Here is a 17,253-nt window from a genome sequence, read left to right as displayed (position 1 = left end):
AAATTCATTGCCTAGTCAGTATGTGGCTGGGACAGCAGCAGCTAAAGGCAGAGGAGTGCTCCAGCATGTTTCCCAGGAGCAGGGCCCTCTTGTATTCCCTGGTGGTGACAGCTTTGCCTTGGGGCAAAAGAGGGCCCTAACCCTGCAACACTGCTGCTGTTCCCACCCCCCCACATGTCCTTGAGTGGTTATGGCTGCAGAGATGCACTTAGCTCCTTCTGTCTTTTTATACTAAAGCCTGGTCTAGGTCTCTTAGACAAGAATGTGGCTTTGTAAGTTAATGCTTTTTTAAGAAGTTAAAGCTAGGGGAAGATGTTTCTCCAGACTATTAGGCAACTGTGAATTCAATCATCTCATCTATTCTTTATAGTCAACTAGCTACCTTATAGCTCAGAAGTACACAGCTCCCATAAGCCCTTAAAAATGGATGCTATAAAAACCCTGATTACTCTGTGCAACTCACTTTATATTCTATATGCTGAAAATCAACACTATAAAAAGATACATTGTAAATCCACAGAGAACAGAAATACCAGGTCCCTCATTTACTCTAGAACCAGCAGCATTAGAACTCCAGCACAGCCATCTTGTAAGAGCTTAACTTTTCCCATGTCCAAGATCATACTTGTTCTTAGCAATACAGCTTCCTGTTTCCCCCCCCATGTACCTCTTCCAAAGTTCTGAATTACAATTCCCAAAGGCTTCAGCATGCATGGCACTTCAGATAGCTATTCTAATTTAGGCTCTATTTTTTTCCCTTGTTAGGTGTAGAAAAAGCAAGAAAATTGGGAAAGTGTATTAACAAGTCACAGAAAAACTTGTGAGACAAGCTCAGCTCTCAGCTGGACTTGTAACTGTCACCCAACCCTGTCCCCAGCACCAGTCATTACAGAAGTCTGTCACTTTTCAGGACAGAATATATGGGACAAGCACAGCCACAGTTTGCATGCAGAGACTCAAGAGCACTGTAACTGGAAAACCTGAAACCTCAAAAAACATAGTACAAGCAGTCAAAGCACTTTGTATCACTTGTTTTATTCACATTACAAGTCAAGACTACACTATTAAATATAGACAATACAGAAGCATTAAAAACAAATACTGTTAAAAACTTTAAAAAACACATATTGCTTCAAGCTTAGATGGTATTTCCCTATCACTTTTAAAGTGAATTCAGTGCTAACAATAGCTGAGGCAGCTTCCCATTCACTTGTACCCCTAATTTTATAAGGGCTACTGTCAAGGTGTTGAATCAGGCTCCATATATGGCTTTCTGCTAAGTGCACTAACTGAGCTGGAAAATAAGCTGGAACATCCAAGTTATCAACATAAGGCCCTCAGATTGCTAGCTTTTGGTCCCTATCACAATAAAAAAAGTCAGAGGCCCTCATAGTTCAGTGGCACTGCATTATACCATAAAAAAAAATAACAGATACACTTCCCTACATGTTAAAAGTTTGATTAAAATGTGCATTTGCTACCTGGATAAAATCCTTACCAGAAATTCAGGTCTGTCCCTCAGTTTCATTAAATTTGGCTCTTAAGTTTAGCTATTACCTTGACTATCTCAGCTTCCAGTGAAAAAGTCTGTAATTAGTCATTGAAGATGTGACAGCAGTGACTGAACAGGCATGCTACTGTATTTTACAGGGACATTCTTATGCAGTTTTCATTGTAACATTTTACATTGTAACCACTAGTCTTCACAACACTATAGTTAAATTGCAGCATTACACATTGTAAGAGTCTTGTTTCTGAAAGTACTTAGCTAAAGTGAAACAAAAAGGAATAAACAGTTATTTCAATGAAGACTTTGGACAACTGAGTATTTACTGTGTTCTTACAAACAAAGTTTTACTTCTAAACCAGGAGTGAGAAGTGTTCATCACTTGGCTGAATTCAAGAGTCCATGCAAGACAAAGTTCAGAACTTCCTTAACTGATAGTGAGATTCACTAGGTTTTCCATTTTTTAGCAAGTCCAGTTTGGTGCAAAACAGCCACCTCCTGTAAGAGTCTATGGAATATAGTTAAAGCTTTTACACTGGAAATGTTCTGCTTCCCACATCAATTGGCTTTTCATTTTTAACATCAAAACACTAAAATAAGTTTTCCAGACTTCAGCCTAGCACATGCCAAATATTTTGCATACACAACTTGCAGTGATCAGAACTATACTATTTCACATAGTCTAAGCAAACTTACTAGCCTTTTTATAGTCAAATAATGCCCAAATGCAGGAAGGCTACCCTACTTGCAGAATAATTTACCTCACTTGAGGCATTATATTACTTAAACCAATATAATACCAACATAGCACCCAGGATTATTTTTAGCTACAGACCATCCGAAAAAGCATGACAGTGACTCACATGACCTGGTTAGTGTCACTACTGTCTTCTACCAAATTGTTTTGGTGGGGAACAGCTCTGGACCAGACAAAGATAAGAACTAGATAAGATAAAGACAAAGATAAGAACTAGATCATTTCCTCAGTACACAGCAGCCTTGATGGTGTTGACATCAAGGTACAGGTACAACACCTGAACAAGCCTGTTTGAGATATTTTAAGTTCAGTACCTAGTATTCAAGGCAGAAGATATTTAAGCCTTTTATAATTATTGGAAAGACCAACATCTAATGGGAGATCCATCTTATTAAAAAATGGGTACTTGAGGCAGGCAGAGTCACATTGGTTCCTCCATTCAGTGGGAGGAGAGAACTGTACAAGGAGTCTTTGAAAGCATGGCAAGATGAGTCCTGCCCTACACAATCAAGGAAACTGTTTGTGACAAAATGCACTGAGGGCACAGTCCATCTGCTGTAGTTACATAAAGCCTACAAAGCCTGTTCCTACAGGAACAGGCAGAGTTTTTATTGAATAAGGCTTTTAAACACTTGTGAGTTAATGCTTTGATAGTGTTGTTCAAAGCTAGGGTGGATTTCTAAACCAAAACAGCATCAGAAGCAGCTTCAGTATATTTACAGCAGCCATTTGAACAGGAAAACAGCATAAAAGGAAATTAAAGGAATCTCATGTGGAATAAAGGCATAGTCTGGAATAGTTTGCCTCAGTTTTGGGCACTGTTCTAAAGTTTTAAGAAGTTCTAGCCTGTGGTTTATTTAAGAGTTGGAATACAGTCATTTTGCTATATATAAAAATACTTAATCATACTTTGCATTCCCTGACTTAAGAGCTGTAAGATCTCTAGTGTGTATCCTGAACAAGAGTTGTCTGTATTTTTATAGCTTTATGCTTAAAAGGCAGGTAAAAAATCAGATTTAGCTTCATGAATATCTTACTAAGATTAAATTGAGAGTAATGAAACCTTTACTGATGTGGTAGAATTAACACTAGGAGGCAGCAGTGCTTGGTCCTTTTGCATGATTACTACTTCAACAGAGTTACATGCTTAGTAAAAAGTTTGATTGTAAGTGTTATTGGAAGAAAGTAATTTTAGAGTCCTGCTTACCCACTGAGATTGTGGAATGAAGCTAAGACTAGTGCAGGTTTCTGCTGCAGAAGTGCAAGTGTGCTTCCTGTCAAAGGTCTGTAAAACACAGGCTTCAGAACAATTAAACTGAGATAACCAACATTTGTAACTAACACGCAACACATTTGAACAAAACTTTGAAGCTCACAACTACAGCAATAATCTGCCCAAAGCTTAGTTAACAAACTGAAAAGTTTCATTTACAGCAGCCTGAGAGGGAAAAAAACACTGAGGAACTCACAAACAGTGACTGTCTTACTATGCAGAAGTAGGACCTACAAAGTGAGAGCATTCAAACTCCATTGTATGTTCTTGTTTAAAGGGTACACCTCTCCTCCTTCCCATAGTCCTCACCCCCTATTAGTGAGGAGTTCTGCAGAGGCAGAAAGCTTCTCTGGACTTCATCTAAGAGTTTTATCAACATGATTTTCAAGTTTAAAACCTTTAACAGCATACTCATACAATACCACCAAATGGAATGCATATTGCACTCTGACCCCCACTGAGCATAATAGATAAGTTGTTAAAAATAGATTTCACTAGACAGGAGCCAGCCCCTCCTTCAATTAACTGGCATTTACATGATTAAGCATAGAGTAAGTGTGACCACAAGCTTAATACAGTGGTACAACTTGATACTGGTACAACAAACAACTGCTTATTGAGCAGCAGCTATCAGCTAATGATTGTCTACATCAGTTATTTGGTACAACAGGCACAGCAACAGCAAAACAATCCTGTAGCTGTTTCCCACCCTGAAAATTGGGAGTTTGTTCTAATGACCTTTGAAACAGCAATAAAAGTTAGCATCAGCAGATTCACTAATCAAACAAGGTTTTTTTGAAAGTTTCTGTATACAGACAGTACTTGGTACTTGCCTGCCTAAAGCATCTACATTTATTAGTGCTGTTCACCAGACCCACTGGCTTTTCTGTTGCCTGTCTTAATATATTTATTTTGGTAGAAGTATTAAATCAAATGGTACTATAAACGCAAAGGCACCTCCATCACACCTTTAAAGCCTTTCCCCAACACCACCTCCCCATGACTTGGACTTTTACATAAGGGACAACAGATTATTTGTAACCAAGGTCAAAAAAGTGTTTGCTTTGACTCCCTGTATGCTAAGGTTCCCCCCTTCCACCCCTAAAACAAGTCAACTGAAGCATTAGAAAGATTCCCAAAAGGGGAATTGTTTAAAAGTTTGGGTAGCTATATCTAAAAGCCTCTTCAAATGATATGGCTCCAATAGTACACCCCACTGTGAGGTAGGTAGCCAAGATAAAAATATTGTAACAAATATTTTAACAGCTGGAAACTCCCTATAAAAACCTTGCATAAGTAGTTTGGTTCCTTGCACCAGTGTCCTGATATGCGTAACTTCTTTTGAAGATGCCCTAAAGGAATCCAAATTCACCGAGCTCTTGCCGAGTAGCATCTCATATACTCTGTCATCCAAGGGTTATCTGGTGGGGAGGGCTTTATTCGCCAAGCTTTCTCTGCTTCTGCTGATCGCACTCGCCTCTGAGAAAGCTTCCTCTTCTCCACTTGTCTCCTGTTCTTTGCTCGTAGAGCAGATTCATGAATCTAAAAGACCAGAGTTAGCATTACAGCAGGAAAACAGCCTCAGAACTACCCCAGGAAAGCTGAGGATCACTTTGTATTTTCCCAATCCCCATCCTGAAGAAATGGGGTTTGCTAGCAAGACTGTATTTTCTCTGGTAATTTGCACCACTACCAGAAGTCCAGAATTTTTTTAATAACATTGCCTCAAATTCTATTCTGCATTTTCTTGTCCACTTCACATTATTAAACTATTCCAAAAAATCAATCTTACTCTGACATATTCTAAAAACCTTGATTCTCCTATTTCTACCATTTTAATTCTTAAACACCCCTCAATATGCCCAAGCATCCCTTAAAACCTAAATCATAGTAGTCAGACCAATCCCTAGAGACTCCTCACTAGGGACTAAAGAACTTAATTTTGCCAACATGCTGCAGGCATACCTACATACATTTTTTATTAATAAATTACCATATTTCCCCCAAATTTAGTCTCAAGGGACAGCTTCTATGCTTCCTTGCTTTATCTCCAGCTTTAAAACCCTGTTTCATCTCAGTGAAGGGGCAGCATCACCTTTCAAACATCCAAGAAAAGTGACTTTGTCAGGCAGTAAGTAGTCAGTTCCCACTTGAAGCATGCTTAGCAACAAAGCACTATGTAATTGGAAGTGTTTCAGAAATGCTCTGCGCATTCATTCCAAACTCCAGACCTGATCTTAATGGTTCTGTAACTGTTTCTAGCATAAGAAATCTTACAAGTCTTGGGAAATACAAATATCTCCGCTCAAGTCAAGCATCAGCCTCTGGTAGGCTTCAACATAAAGCACCAGTCAACTATTTCCACCACTGACCAAAGCTCAATCCAGTGAGAGTGTCCGTTATCAGGAAGGGCAGCTTCTTTCAAGAGCTGCAAGGCCCAAGTTCCTCATTTCCCTCAAAGGGTTGAGCTGTCCAGGAAGGAAAAGACTACCCTTCAAATCCTTTCCACAGCAGCCTATCAGAAGTCAGTTCTATCTCATACATCAAGAACACCACCCACCCACCTTAATCCTCAGGCATCTTGGGTCATAGATTCAGACTACATTAGTAGTAAGATAAGACACTGGCATGGATACATTAATGGTTGTTTTACCAGCCTAGGAGAGTTATAGAAATGGATCTGTTGTAGGAAGAAACACTAAGGTTAGAGTGTTAAGTCAGGAAACAGACCCCACTACAGAAGAATTCTGGTGCTGTCCATGATCATATTAATTTTATTTGTGCTATTTTGCTAATATTTACATCAACCCCACAACCCATCAGCAATCCAATAGACCATTCCGCTGTCAGCAAAGAGTTCCCTGCTGGCAACCCACTGAAACAGGCTGCTAGACAGACATTTTGGCAGCAAATTATTCCTACCTTCTCAGCAAGTCTCCTATTCCTAGGGAGTGCCCCAGGAAAAGTCACTCTTTCACAGCACAAGCACTACCCCAGTGTTTATATACCTGCCTGCTGTGGGATGCCTGGTGCTAACTGCCTGCTGCTTTTCTCTTATTTTCATGAAGTTCAGAATGCAGAAATACATTTATAACAGCCAGTTTTGCTGGTAGCACTGTAACAGCCAGAAATAAGATAGCCAAGTTTTAATCAGAATTTGCAAGTGTTAATCAAACATGGGAAGTTCTTAACTGTTAACCAGTTTTGAAACTATTTGATTTGGACATGTCAAACCTTCAAGGTTTTTTGCTAGAATTTTAGGATTTTTTTAGAATTTATTGCTAAAATTTCCACACACTCAAATAAAGGTATCCCTGAGAAGTTTTACCTAGACATTAGACATATGTCTTATCCAGGCACTAAGTAGTCAGTGTCCTTTAACAAAACAGAAGCTTTTACTTACTTCATTCGCTGAAGCAGAAGCACAGACATTGTGAGTTTTCTGGCTTCCAGTATCTGTCTGTCTTTCTCCCCACCCATACAGAGCAAATGGATGTTTATTCTCCTTTGGTGCATCTGTCTTTTGAGGACTTTTGGCTGATTTTCGATCATTACGACTGGACAAGGCACTTTGACTCGGACGTCGTCCTGTACGGCTGGTTTTGTCTGCTTCCTTTACAGAAGTGTGTTCTAAAGTTTTTTCTTGCTCTTCCCTCTGCTGCTTTTCTTGATCTTCTCTTTCTTTCTCTAAAGAAAAAGATAAAGTTATGCTTTAAGTTCCCAGTGACAACGTATTAATGTCTGATTTGCACAGCCTCTCTTAATACATCACTGAAGCTATGCTTTTGTTAGAAATGAAAGAAGTCATTACTCCCTTAGCAACAGACATATACCTTGCTTAAATGCCTTCATCCTTTCTTTAGTGACTAAATTTCCAAGCCCACCCCTCTGTACATCAGCCTTCACATACTTAAGCATGCCTTTCACTAGTGAGGCTACGGGTACCCAATAGCTCCAGGCAGTATTTTAAAGACTGTTTCCAGTGATCTTCTGTCTTCACGATTTCATGTGTCCATCTTTCAGACAGCAGACAGATGGACTGCTGAACACCATGTACATGCTGCCAGACAGAGATGAAGTCTGATAAGAGTATATGCAATATTAAATCCCTCATATTGTAAGCTTCCACTGAAAGAAAAAAGTGATTAATTTTCAAGCTCCCTGATTATCCATACAATTTGATTATGGATTTCTGTTCATGGAGGAGAGTATGAAGCAAAGGCTTACAAAGTGGTAGACATCACCCTTGCTATCTGTTCCGTGAAGTACATTTTACATTTAAAGTACCACACTATACTGGCAATACTTAGAGGCTGTTTTTCCCCCCACACGTGCTTTTTAAACCTTCCATAACAAGGGCCCAGCATTTGTCATGTAGAGGAGGCTTTGTAAGTGAGAATTTAAAGTCTGTATTACTGTTAATTTGCAGATGTAGGCTGACACTGAAAGCTGAATCAGCATTATAGGAGATATTTAAATAATAAAAACACAGGGTAACAACTGTTCCATAAGATTCAATCTTCTTGCATTATAGAGCTATGGAAGAACTAGTTTTCCTTTGTGGTGCCTCTCAAGTAGCAATTCTTAATGTTTCCTGCATACCGCTTCTTATATACAAAAGTTGTGTCTTAGACCTCAGATGAAGGAAGCCACTATCTGGTACAGCACTGCAATACTTCATAAATCTAAGAGAAAAGCTGGTAAGAAAGGCTGTAAGCCTTACAATAAGGTTTTAAGTTGTTTTGAACAAGTCTGTTTTATAGCATCATTAAATATAGTCAAGTGAATGCCCACAGATAACAATTACTGACTAGAAAAGAACAGCCAAAATTTTCCCACCTTTGAGATATGTAAAGCATTACAAACTGGTGACAAAAGGTCTTGAACTGCTCTCTTAATACTAATCTAATCTAAGTTAATATCTTTATCAATGATCTGGGCAAAGCACACCCTCAGTCAGTTTACAGACAACACCAGTTTGTGCAGGAGTGTTGATCTGCTTGAAGGAAGGAAGGCTCTACAGAGGGATCTGGACAGGCTGGATCAATGGGCTGAGGTCAACTGTATGAGGTTCAACAAGGCTCAGTGCTGGGTCCTTCACTTGGGTCACAACAAGCCCATGCAACACTACAGGCTCAGGGGAGAGGGGCTGGAAAGCTGCCCAGTAGAAAAGGACCTTGGGGTGTTGGTTGACAGCCAGCTGAATATGAGCCAACAGTATGCCCAGGTGGCCAAGAAGGCCAACAGCATCCTGGCTTGTGTCAGAAATAGCATGACCAGCAGGACTAGGGAAGTGATCATCCTCCTGGACTCAGCACCAGTAAGGCCACACCAAGCGCTGTGTTCAGTTTGGGGGACCCTCACTACAAGACACTGAAAGGCAATGAAGCTGGTGAAGAGTCTAGAGCACAAGTCTTATGGGGAAGCAGCTGAGGGAACTGGAGTTGTTTAGCCTGGAGAACAGGAGGCTGAGGGGAGACTTTATTGCTCTCTACAACTACCTGAAAGGAGGTTGTAGCCTGGTGGGTGTTGGTCTCTTCTCTCAAGTAAGAAGCCATAGGACAAGAGGAAATGGCCTCAAGTTGCACCAGGAGATGTTTAGATTGGATGTTAGGAAAGAATTTCTTCACCAAAAGGGTTATCAAGCACTGGAACAGGCTGCCCAGGGAAGCGGTTAAGTCACCATCCCTGGAGGTATTTAAAAGACATGTAGATGTGGCACTTAGGGACATGGTTTAGTGGTTGGACTTGGCAGTACTAGGTTAACAATCTTAAAAGGTCTTTTCCAACCTAAATGATTCTATGATTCTAATCAAATATACTGCTTATATCAGTGAAATATGACTTTGGAAAAAAGTAATACTTAGAACCCTGTTTTAGTTCTCTATCCTGCAAATGTTCAACAGTAGTGTGGACAAGATGGAAGTGTATGCTAGACGCTAAGCATGACCCTTAAGCATTGTGGGGACAAGTAGACATTGTGATCTGAAGTCTGACTTTCATATAAAAAAGGCATGCTTGTCCTAAAAGGCAACAAAAGCCTTATTAACCTAACAGCACAGCAGTCCACTACTAAGTGATTCTCTTCAAGTGTCTACCTTTGACCATTAGGTGCTGCCTTCTGCTAGACACACACAGCAATACATTGAAACTCTGCTGACAAACATGCTGAAGTTGCAAGTTTTCTGCCACACCATCTATTTCTGGTTGTGGTAGAAACCAGCTGCGAGCTACTTCTGTTCCAACTCTCAGCACTTTCAGCCACCACCAGTATACACTGGTATGTATGTACGGAGGGAATTCCTCCACTGGCATAGAAAGAGTTCCTCTAGTTTAAGACTTGTTTACAGATTGAGAGGTTGACCACAAACAACTAGAACAATTTTTACCTAAGTGTCTTCATTAAAAGCAGAAAGGCTTACCAATCCTGTGACACAATAACAATCATTCTTGCTAATTGCTATGATTTAGGTAGTCAAGCAAGTACATGCCCAATCTGACACTGCTTTAATTTCATTTCTGCATCCATCCAGCTCTTATGAAATGGAAGTTACTTGCCTGACACACTGGTTAAGCATCCATTTACTCTTGCACTCACTTTGTGCTTGTAGGGTAAAGACATGAAGACTTGCCACATGCCCCAGCATTCCTATAAGGTGAGCCTCATGCTGTCTTGCTAGCTGTTAGTCTTGCCAGCATATTTTCTACTTGCTGCCAACCAGTCGAGAGGCCCTGGTGCTGGGCCCTGTTCAGGCTAGCCTATACACACATGCCTTCCAAGCTGCGCAGGGGCAGCTTTCAGCTACAGATGATACTGCAGTATAGCTGAGTATTTAGTTAAGAGTACCCAGCAATGTTAAAGTATTTAGAGCTGTATTTGTCAATAATTCAGTTGAGTGTCCCCACAAAACCACCAAGGAGAGTAGTCAAGGCCAAAGGAGCAACAGAATGAGAACAAAAAAAGGCCTGACAAATTTCACATATCTAAATATTAGGTGCACAAAGTTTCAGTCATTATAGCCAAGGCTGGATAAAAAGCAAGGTAAAAGACCTGCTTTGCATAGTGTCCCCAGGCTCTGGGACACACAGCTTCACAAGGCAGCTCATTCATCACAGTTGCAACAGGCAGCACAGAGCTATCCCCCTGCAAAATATTAGCCATGCATCTCTACACAGCCCACTCCTAGAAAGGACTGGCTAGGTCCCCTTCTGTGCAAGAGAGGCCATTACCAGAAGGAAGCACTGTTTTGAGAAAATAAAACACTGATGGGGGACATTGCCATCAATCTGAAATAGAAGTACTTTTATTTTGGGAAGCTGTTCCATCCTCTATTCAAGGGAAAATGGCATCTTCCTTCTCTGCAAAGGAGAACATAACAGAGTTCATGCACAGCAGAGGTGGCATTTAGAGACTTAAAAATACAGGAGTGGGGATTCTGCAATTGCATGGATACTCTAGCTTTAAGATACTACTTCAAGGCAGCAGCCATGCCTGGGGATGCTGCTCACTAGGATATAGTCCCAGCTGGTGCAGAAATGATTGAGCCAGCTTGTCCCAAAATAGCAATAAAAGCATATGGGTAACTGGCATACAGAGTCCTGCGCACAGCCTTACAGTAAGTGCTGTATGCCAGAGCATACTATAGCACCTTATGAGCACCTGCCATTAAAGCAGGTATTTCAGTGAATTCACTCCTACAGTGCATTTATACAGAACTCAGTTGGTAAAGGCACAGGGCAGATTAACTGTTAAACTATAGTTTATATCCAAGCCATTTTGTTAGGCACCCCTTTTTGCAGGAAGGTAGAAAAGCAGCAAGGAAGGAGACCCAGCTGCTCAGGGAGCCCAACCACCAGCAACATCTACCCATCTCCTTCCCATGCAGGATGCCAGCTGCAGCAGACACAGGAAACTCAGAACTGACTGGCTGCAGCATTACAGGGATTAAACAGGAGGTTGAAAAAGCTAGGAACATTTAAAACTGCATCATGGATGCTAAGCAGAGCACACCGAACAGGAGGGGATTAAGTGCTTAGCAGGCAGAACAAGGCTGCCAGGCCCACCCAACATGGCTGTTGAAAGCTCCTGCCCAGAAGAGGTCACTTAACCCTGCTGCATTGCCCAGTTTGCATAACAGCTCCCCTCCAGGGCTCAAGCAGGAACAGCTCTAATGGAACTTCTCTCCCTCCCACAGTACTGCATGCTCTACAGAACAGACTGGAATATCATTTCAAAGGCTCCGCTGACTTACTAGAAGTATTAACAACCTTCTGATTAGACCCACAGGTCCTAGGGATCAACAGTATTATCTCTATACAGAGATGTTTGCTCCTTACAGCACTACCTCAGGTGCAGGAGGAGCACTTTGTGCTTAAACTGCCATGGGCAGCACTCAAGTTTCCCACTTTAGTACAAACCTCTCCCAACTGGGCAGGTCTTCAAGGCTTCTTGAAGGGGGCATATACTCACTTATGGGTATGAACTGACTACAGCTGAAGCAGATTACAACATCATTCCTTCAAGACAGATCTTGTGTGAGGCAATTCAGAGTTGATTAGATTCACACAAGCTTCATCTGCAGAGTTCAGAAAGCAATGACTGGCTTGGCTTGATAGCAAAGCTTGTTTCCAAGCAAAAAAACGATGAAGCAACTTTGAATCACAGTATTATAAACCCCTAAACTGACACTGTTGCCTTCTTCCCCCACCACAAGCTACTCCTTCCATGTTCTTAGGCCAGCAAACAAACCTGCAACATCATGGCAGACAAGATCGAGGAACAAGTTTGAAATTGGATCTTCTGCTGAGCTGCACTAATCCAGACCAGTCCCTTTCCAACTACTGTGTGGCAACTGCTTTGATATCAGCTTGTCACTTCTGTCATTTAAGACCTCTGCACCAAAATGCTGAAGGGGAAATGGCAATAAGGATTGAAAGATGCCTTCACCCTGCATGTGTGCACAGCAGTATCATTTCACAAGCAACAGGTCTGACAGCAGTGCTGCTGCCAAGAGCTCCTATCTTTCACTTAACTAGCCCAGTGGGTTCTGTTGACAGTTTTGAGGATGTGTCAACTAGACCAGTTGGTTTAGGTCAAGATTTTGTTGGATTATGTTTAAAGCACATCTGTGCCTGGGTACATTCTACAGAAGTCCCACAAACAGTTGCTGCAAGTGAAAGGCCAGAAGAAATTAACCCAAACTTGCCACCAAGCATGCCTTAGTATCACTCAGCTGTAGCTTAAGTATGAGACAGTGACAAAACACATTTGTCTGACATGCTTAGGTGTTCACATTAGTAGTACTTTAGACCAACATCACTAAACCCTGAAGTCAAGCTGCATACATCAGCTTTCTCCACACACACCAGAAGCATTTACAAACTGCTTTACAAACACACACAGGCTCATCTTAATGAGGGAAAGAAGAAACCATGGCCATACACAACATTACAAATTGGCTTTACCTCAGATACTGGGCAACACCAGTGCTGGCCAAATGTACTTGGCCACAAACACTGTCAATACAACTCAGCCAGAAGCCAGGTTCCCCACAGAACAAAGGGAAGCAGCAGTAGCCAGGTAACAACCAGGATGCTGCAAGCATGTGGGTGGATGTCAGATTCAGAAGACAAAAGATGTCATCAACATGAGCACAGTCAGCTACCCCCACAGCACTTCAGTGTAATTAAGTTCTTCCAGAAAAAAAGCAGTTGAATAATGAAAGATTCAGAGAGCTGTAGTTTCTATGTTATCTCCTCTACATGTTTTAATTAACCAGCCACTAAGCAAAAGAGAAATACTTCCTTATAATTATCCAATACTGAATGAGTTGCTTGCTTACATATTAGTGTACACACTAATACACAATAAACTTCCACTTAATCCAGCTGCCTAAGCAGAGTTGTTTTCAGTCCTTTTACTAAGGACTTGCAGAGCTCTTAAATACTGTCAGAACTTAAAAAAACATTTATCCTAAGCCGCTTGACAAAGAAATGCATGTTAAGTAGAGATTTTTCTCCCATTATAAGTATAAAACAGCAAGGACCTAATACAACATACAGGAGCCATGGCGAAGTTGCATCAGCTATAGAGGCACAATTGCCCAAAACCCCATAAATTGACAGGCCACTGTTACTCCACAGTCCCTTTGCTGCTGGGATACAGCGAGGACACAACTACACATGCACTGGATAGTCACACATGCCATCACTGACCACAGGAAGTGCCTGCATGAGCAGCATATCAAAAGCTAGCAAGCTTTTATCCACTGCCAAAACTGACCCTACCAGAATCAAGCTACCAAGTAACTCCATCCAGGTATCTGCCCAGAAAGGAGTCAGGGAGAGCAGGAGGGAGCAGGCCAAGGACTGAACAGAGTGCCCTGGCCAGCAACCTCTAGCCTTGGCAACGCCCAGTCCCATCTAGATTGCTGCAGGCTACCTGCTCCATCCCATCAGCTCAGTGAGCAGAAGAATGAAATTCTAGTCCCTACCACAACTGCTCAAGATTGGCACATGTTCAAACTGCATCAGAAAAGGTGGGAATGCTAAACTGAGTGCAGCTTCAACAGCTTGCACCCTCCTCTCTGTAGAAGCCAGGCCTCAAGACTGCTCATCAGAACACATTGCCTTTACCCATGCAACCACTCCCTGCTCTTCTGCAATACCTTAAGGCTTCTTCTCACTCAGATGCTACATACTTCTACACATACACCCCAGTCTAACTTCCTCAAGGCCTGCCTGAGGAAAGCAAGATTAGACCCACTAATACTTTGTCACATACTGGTTAACTGGGGTGCTTCCATCACTGCACACCTTTGGAGGGGTGGAGTGCATTACCCTGGCAGCCAGCAGCTCTGTGCACCCCCACATGGGGCTGGGTACCAAAGGCCCACCCAGCCACAAGGGCTACAGCTCACTGCAAAACCCTGTATCACTAGCATGCTCTGAAACACCAGGCCTCTGGAACAGATGACAGCATAGCCAAAGCTTTTGTAAAACATGGTATTCTTAAGGACAACAAATGCAGTTTAGCCTTGAATATCAGAATATAGATCATTCTGGTAAGCTCAGGCCCCAAGGGACACTGAAACATCAATTGGTCTCCCCACTTCAAACAAGCACATGTAACCCCAGAACAACTCCCAGGCAGCACAAGCTTAACTGAACAATTCTCAAGGATTTTCCCTGCTACTGTGCAACAGATATACAGCTGATCCAAAATACATTACAAAACACCAATCCATGGCTGACAGATAAAGTTTTCTTTCATTATAGATAAGAGACAATATCCTATGGGATAAAAAAAATACCAACTTGGGAAGCTTGACAGTGTTGTTTGCTGTCTACCCACTCTGCATAGTTAATTCTTGAGACATCAAGAGATAAGATATGCTAGAAGAGAACAAAATATTATCAGCTGTGTACCTGCTTAGGACTACAGCACTGTCTGCACTCAGTTACAAACCTAAGACCAAACCTCAGGCAGCATTAAGAGCCAAGCGTTTGGCTGAGACCGGTTACGTGTGTAGATTCAGGAAAGCAATTGCGTGAAGTGCCAGTCACTGGCACGCAGTCCAACTCGCCGCTGCTTTTGCCAGAGAACCTGCTTATATAATGGCAGAGATGCTCCGCTCCCATGGCAACACTTTACATAAGCGGCCGTGACTCAGGGCGAGAGTTGCCACCGCTTGGCTCTTTAACGAGACGCCTCCAATGCCGCAGCTACAGCTTCTCCGCAGGTCTAGCAAGGATCTGATCAACAGCACGTTAGTGCCTTGCGTTAGGAAAAACGAGGACGTCGGAAAGGCTGTGTGTCACTGGGGCCCCCGAGCCCCCGCCGATGAGAGGTGTCACCCCCGAGCCCTCGCTGGTCCCGCCTTCCCACACACCCCGCTCGGAGGGCACCAAGCGGGAAGCCCCGCACACCTCCCGCCTGTCGGACACGAAACCAGACGCCTGCTCTCCTCAGCACCGGCCCTGCAACATCCATCGTCCTCCCTCAGGCATCGCCCGGGCCGGGCCCTGCCACCGGACCCCTGCAAACAGACCCCGGGGAGCAGCCAGGGCCGCCCGGACGCACCCATCTTCGACACCCACGCCTCCCCCCCCGAGAAGGGGCAGGACCCCCCCCTCGGCCCCCAACAGCGGGCAGCACGGCCCTGCCGGAGCTCGGACTGCAGCGCCACGGCTCGCCGCCGCAGGCCCCCGAGTTCACCAGATACCCCCCACCGCTGCCGCCATTACCCCCGCTCCCTACCGGGACTCGCCCGTCCCGCCTCACTCGGCGCCGGCGGCGCCGCCGCCTCTTCCTCCTGCGCGGCTGCGGGGCTACCGGCGCTCGGTGGCGAGGGTGATCCGGCGGTGCTGCCGCCGCCGCCGCTGTCCTGCTCCCAACCGTCCCACAGCCAGGGCCGGTGCGCCTGCTCCAGGAGGCGACGGCTAAGGCGGTAGCGCAGCAGCTCCAAGTAGCAGGCGCCGCACGACTCCCACTTGGGCTCCTTGAAGCGCTTCATGTACTCCGTCTTCACGCGCCGCGCCGGCACCACCATGGCGGGGCGGGGCTGAGGAGCCGCGAGCCGGACCTGCTGCCGCTGGGATCCGCCGCCGGCCGAGCCCGCCCCCTCCCGCTGCAACGTTTAAATCCAAACAGCGGCGCCCGGCCCCGCCCCCGCCCGCCCCGCGCCAATCGGAGCGCGCCGCCGCCACCGCCCCCTCCCCAACCGACACCGCCTTGCTGGCGTCACGGCGCGCGCGGCCCCGTCACGCGGGGATGCCGGGCGGGGGGGGGGGAGGGGGGGAGAAGGGCCCCGGCGCCCCGAGCGGCCGCAGCGCCGCCGAGCGGGGGGTGAAAGAGTGAAGTGAAATTGAAATGAACAGAAATGAAAACAAACCGAACCGAAGCACTGCAGCACCGCCACCACTCCCGCCCCCCATATTTCGGGAGCAGCACCCAGCGCCAGGCACGGGGCTCACCCGCGGCGGGGCCCCGCACGCTGCCCCAGCACCGAGGGTCCCCCGGTGCGCAGCAGCCCCCCCTGCACCTGTGCTGCTGCCCCCCTCCCGCTGCGCCCCGCACCACGGCGAGCCGTGACCGGGCCAGAACGCGGGGAGGGCGCCCACGAACCCGGAGGCCCTCCAGCAGCCGCCCGCCCCGGGCCTCGCAGTAGGGGTGCTGGAGCCCCGGTGCCTCCCCCGCAGCGGCTGCGGCGGGAAACCCGTCCTGCCTCCCTGCTGAGGAGGCAGCGTGGCACAGCCCCGCTCCTGCCAGGGGGTATTGAAAACCGCAGAGTGCGATGCGTCAGAATTCATGCATTTGCAACAACAATCCCTTTTTTGTGCAACACCACGGCAGGGTAATTGCTGATTTAAGCTCCGTTTCTGCAAGAGAAAAAAAAAAAAAAAAAAAAAAAAGACGAGTAGCAGCAGGACGCCAGCCGAAGGGAGGCAAAGGCATCCGCAACAACAGGGACGAATCCGTCCCCAGGGAACGCCGGAATGGGACTCGCCTACTCCTGCCCTGCGCTGGGCGGCCGCGGTCGCTCGGGAAATGAAGCGCTTCGGCGGTCAATGCGGAGAACCGGCGGCCCCTGCAGCCCGCCTTCGCCCTCCCGCACGCCCGCACCGAGACACGGCCGCGCTGGCGCAGCCCCGTACCGGTTCTCCAGCGAACGGCTGGGCCCCCCGGCCCCCTGAGCGATTTCTGGGCATTGCCTT

At 45.1% G+C, this 17,253-nt stretch overlaps 1 protein-coding gene across 2 annotated transcripts; it reads right to left on the bottom strand.

The window, feature by feature from the left end:
- Positions 1–1,019: 1,019 nt before the first annotated feature.
- CCSAP (centriole, cilia and spindle associated protein) lies at positions 1,020–16,176 on the bottom strand. 2 transcript variants are annotated; one of them, XR_012834593.1, is made up of 4 exons: positions 15,797–16,176; positions 6,941–7,224; positions 6,546–6,652; positions 1,020–5,079 (listed from the first exon to the last, which is right to left on the bottom strand). XR_012834593.1 is itself a non-coding variant. In XM_075748676.1 (3 exons), exons 1-3 carry the CDS (start codon positions 16,086–16,088, stop codon positions 4,906–4,908), a joined length of 750 nt encoding a protein of 249 aa, XP_075604791.1. In that variant the 5' UTR covers positions 16,089–16,171; the 3' UTR covers positions 1,020–4,905. The 2 variants fall into 2 exon arrangements, 1 of the variants encoding a protein (XP_075604791.1); XM_075748676.1 differs by lacking the exon at positions 6,546–6,652 and having other exon boundaries at positions 15,797–16,171.
- Between the last annotated feature and the right edge of the window lie 1,077 nt (positions 16,177–17,253).

The sequence above is a fragment of the Balearica regulorum genome, chromosome 3 (genome assembly GCF_011004875.1).
Source record: "Balearica regulorum gibbericeps isolate bBalReg1 chromosome 3, bBalReg1.pri, whole genome shotgun sequence".
Classification (NCBI taxonomy): Eukaryota; Metazoa; Chordata; class Aves; order Gruiformes; family Gruidae; genus Balearica; species Balearica regulorum.
The sequence above is the reverse complement of the archived record's forward strand: the minus strand, read 5'-3'. Positions and strand labels throughout refer to the sequence as shown.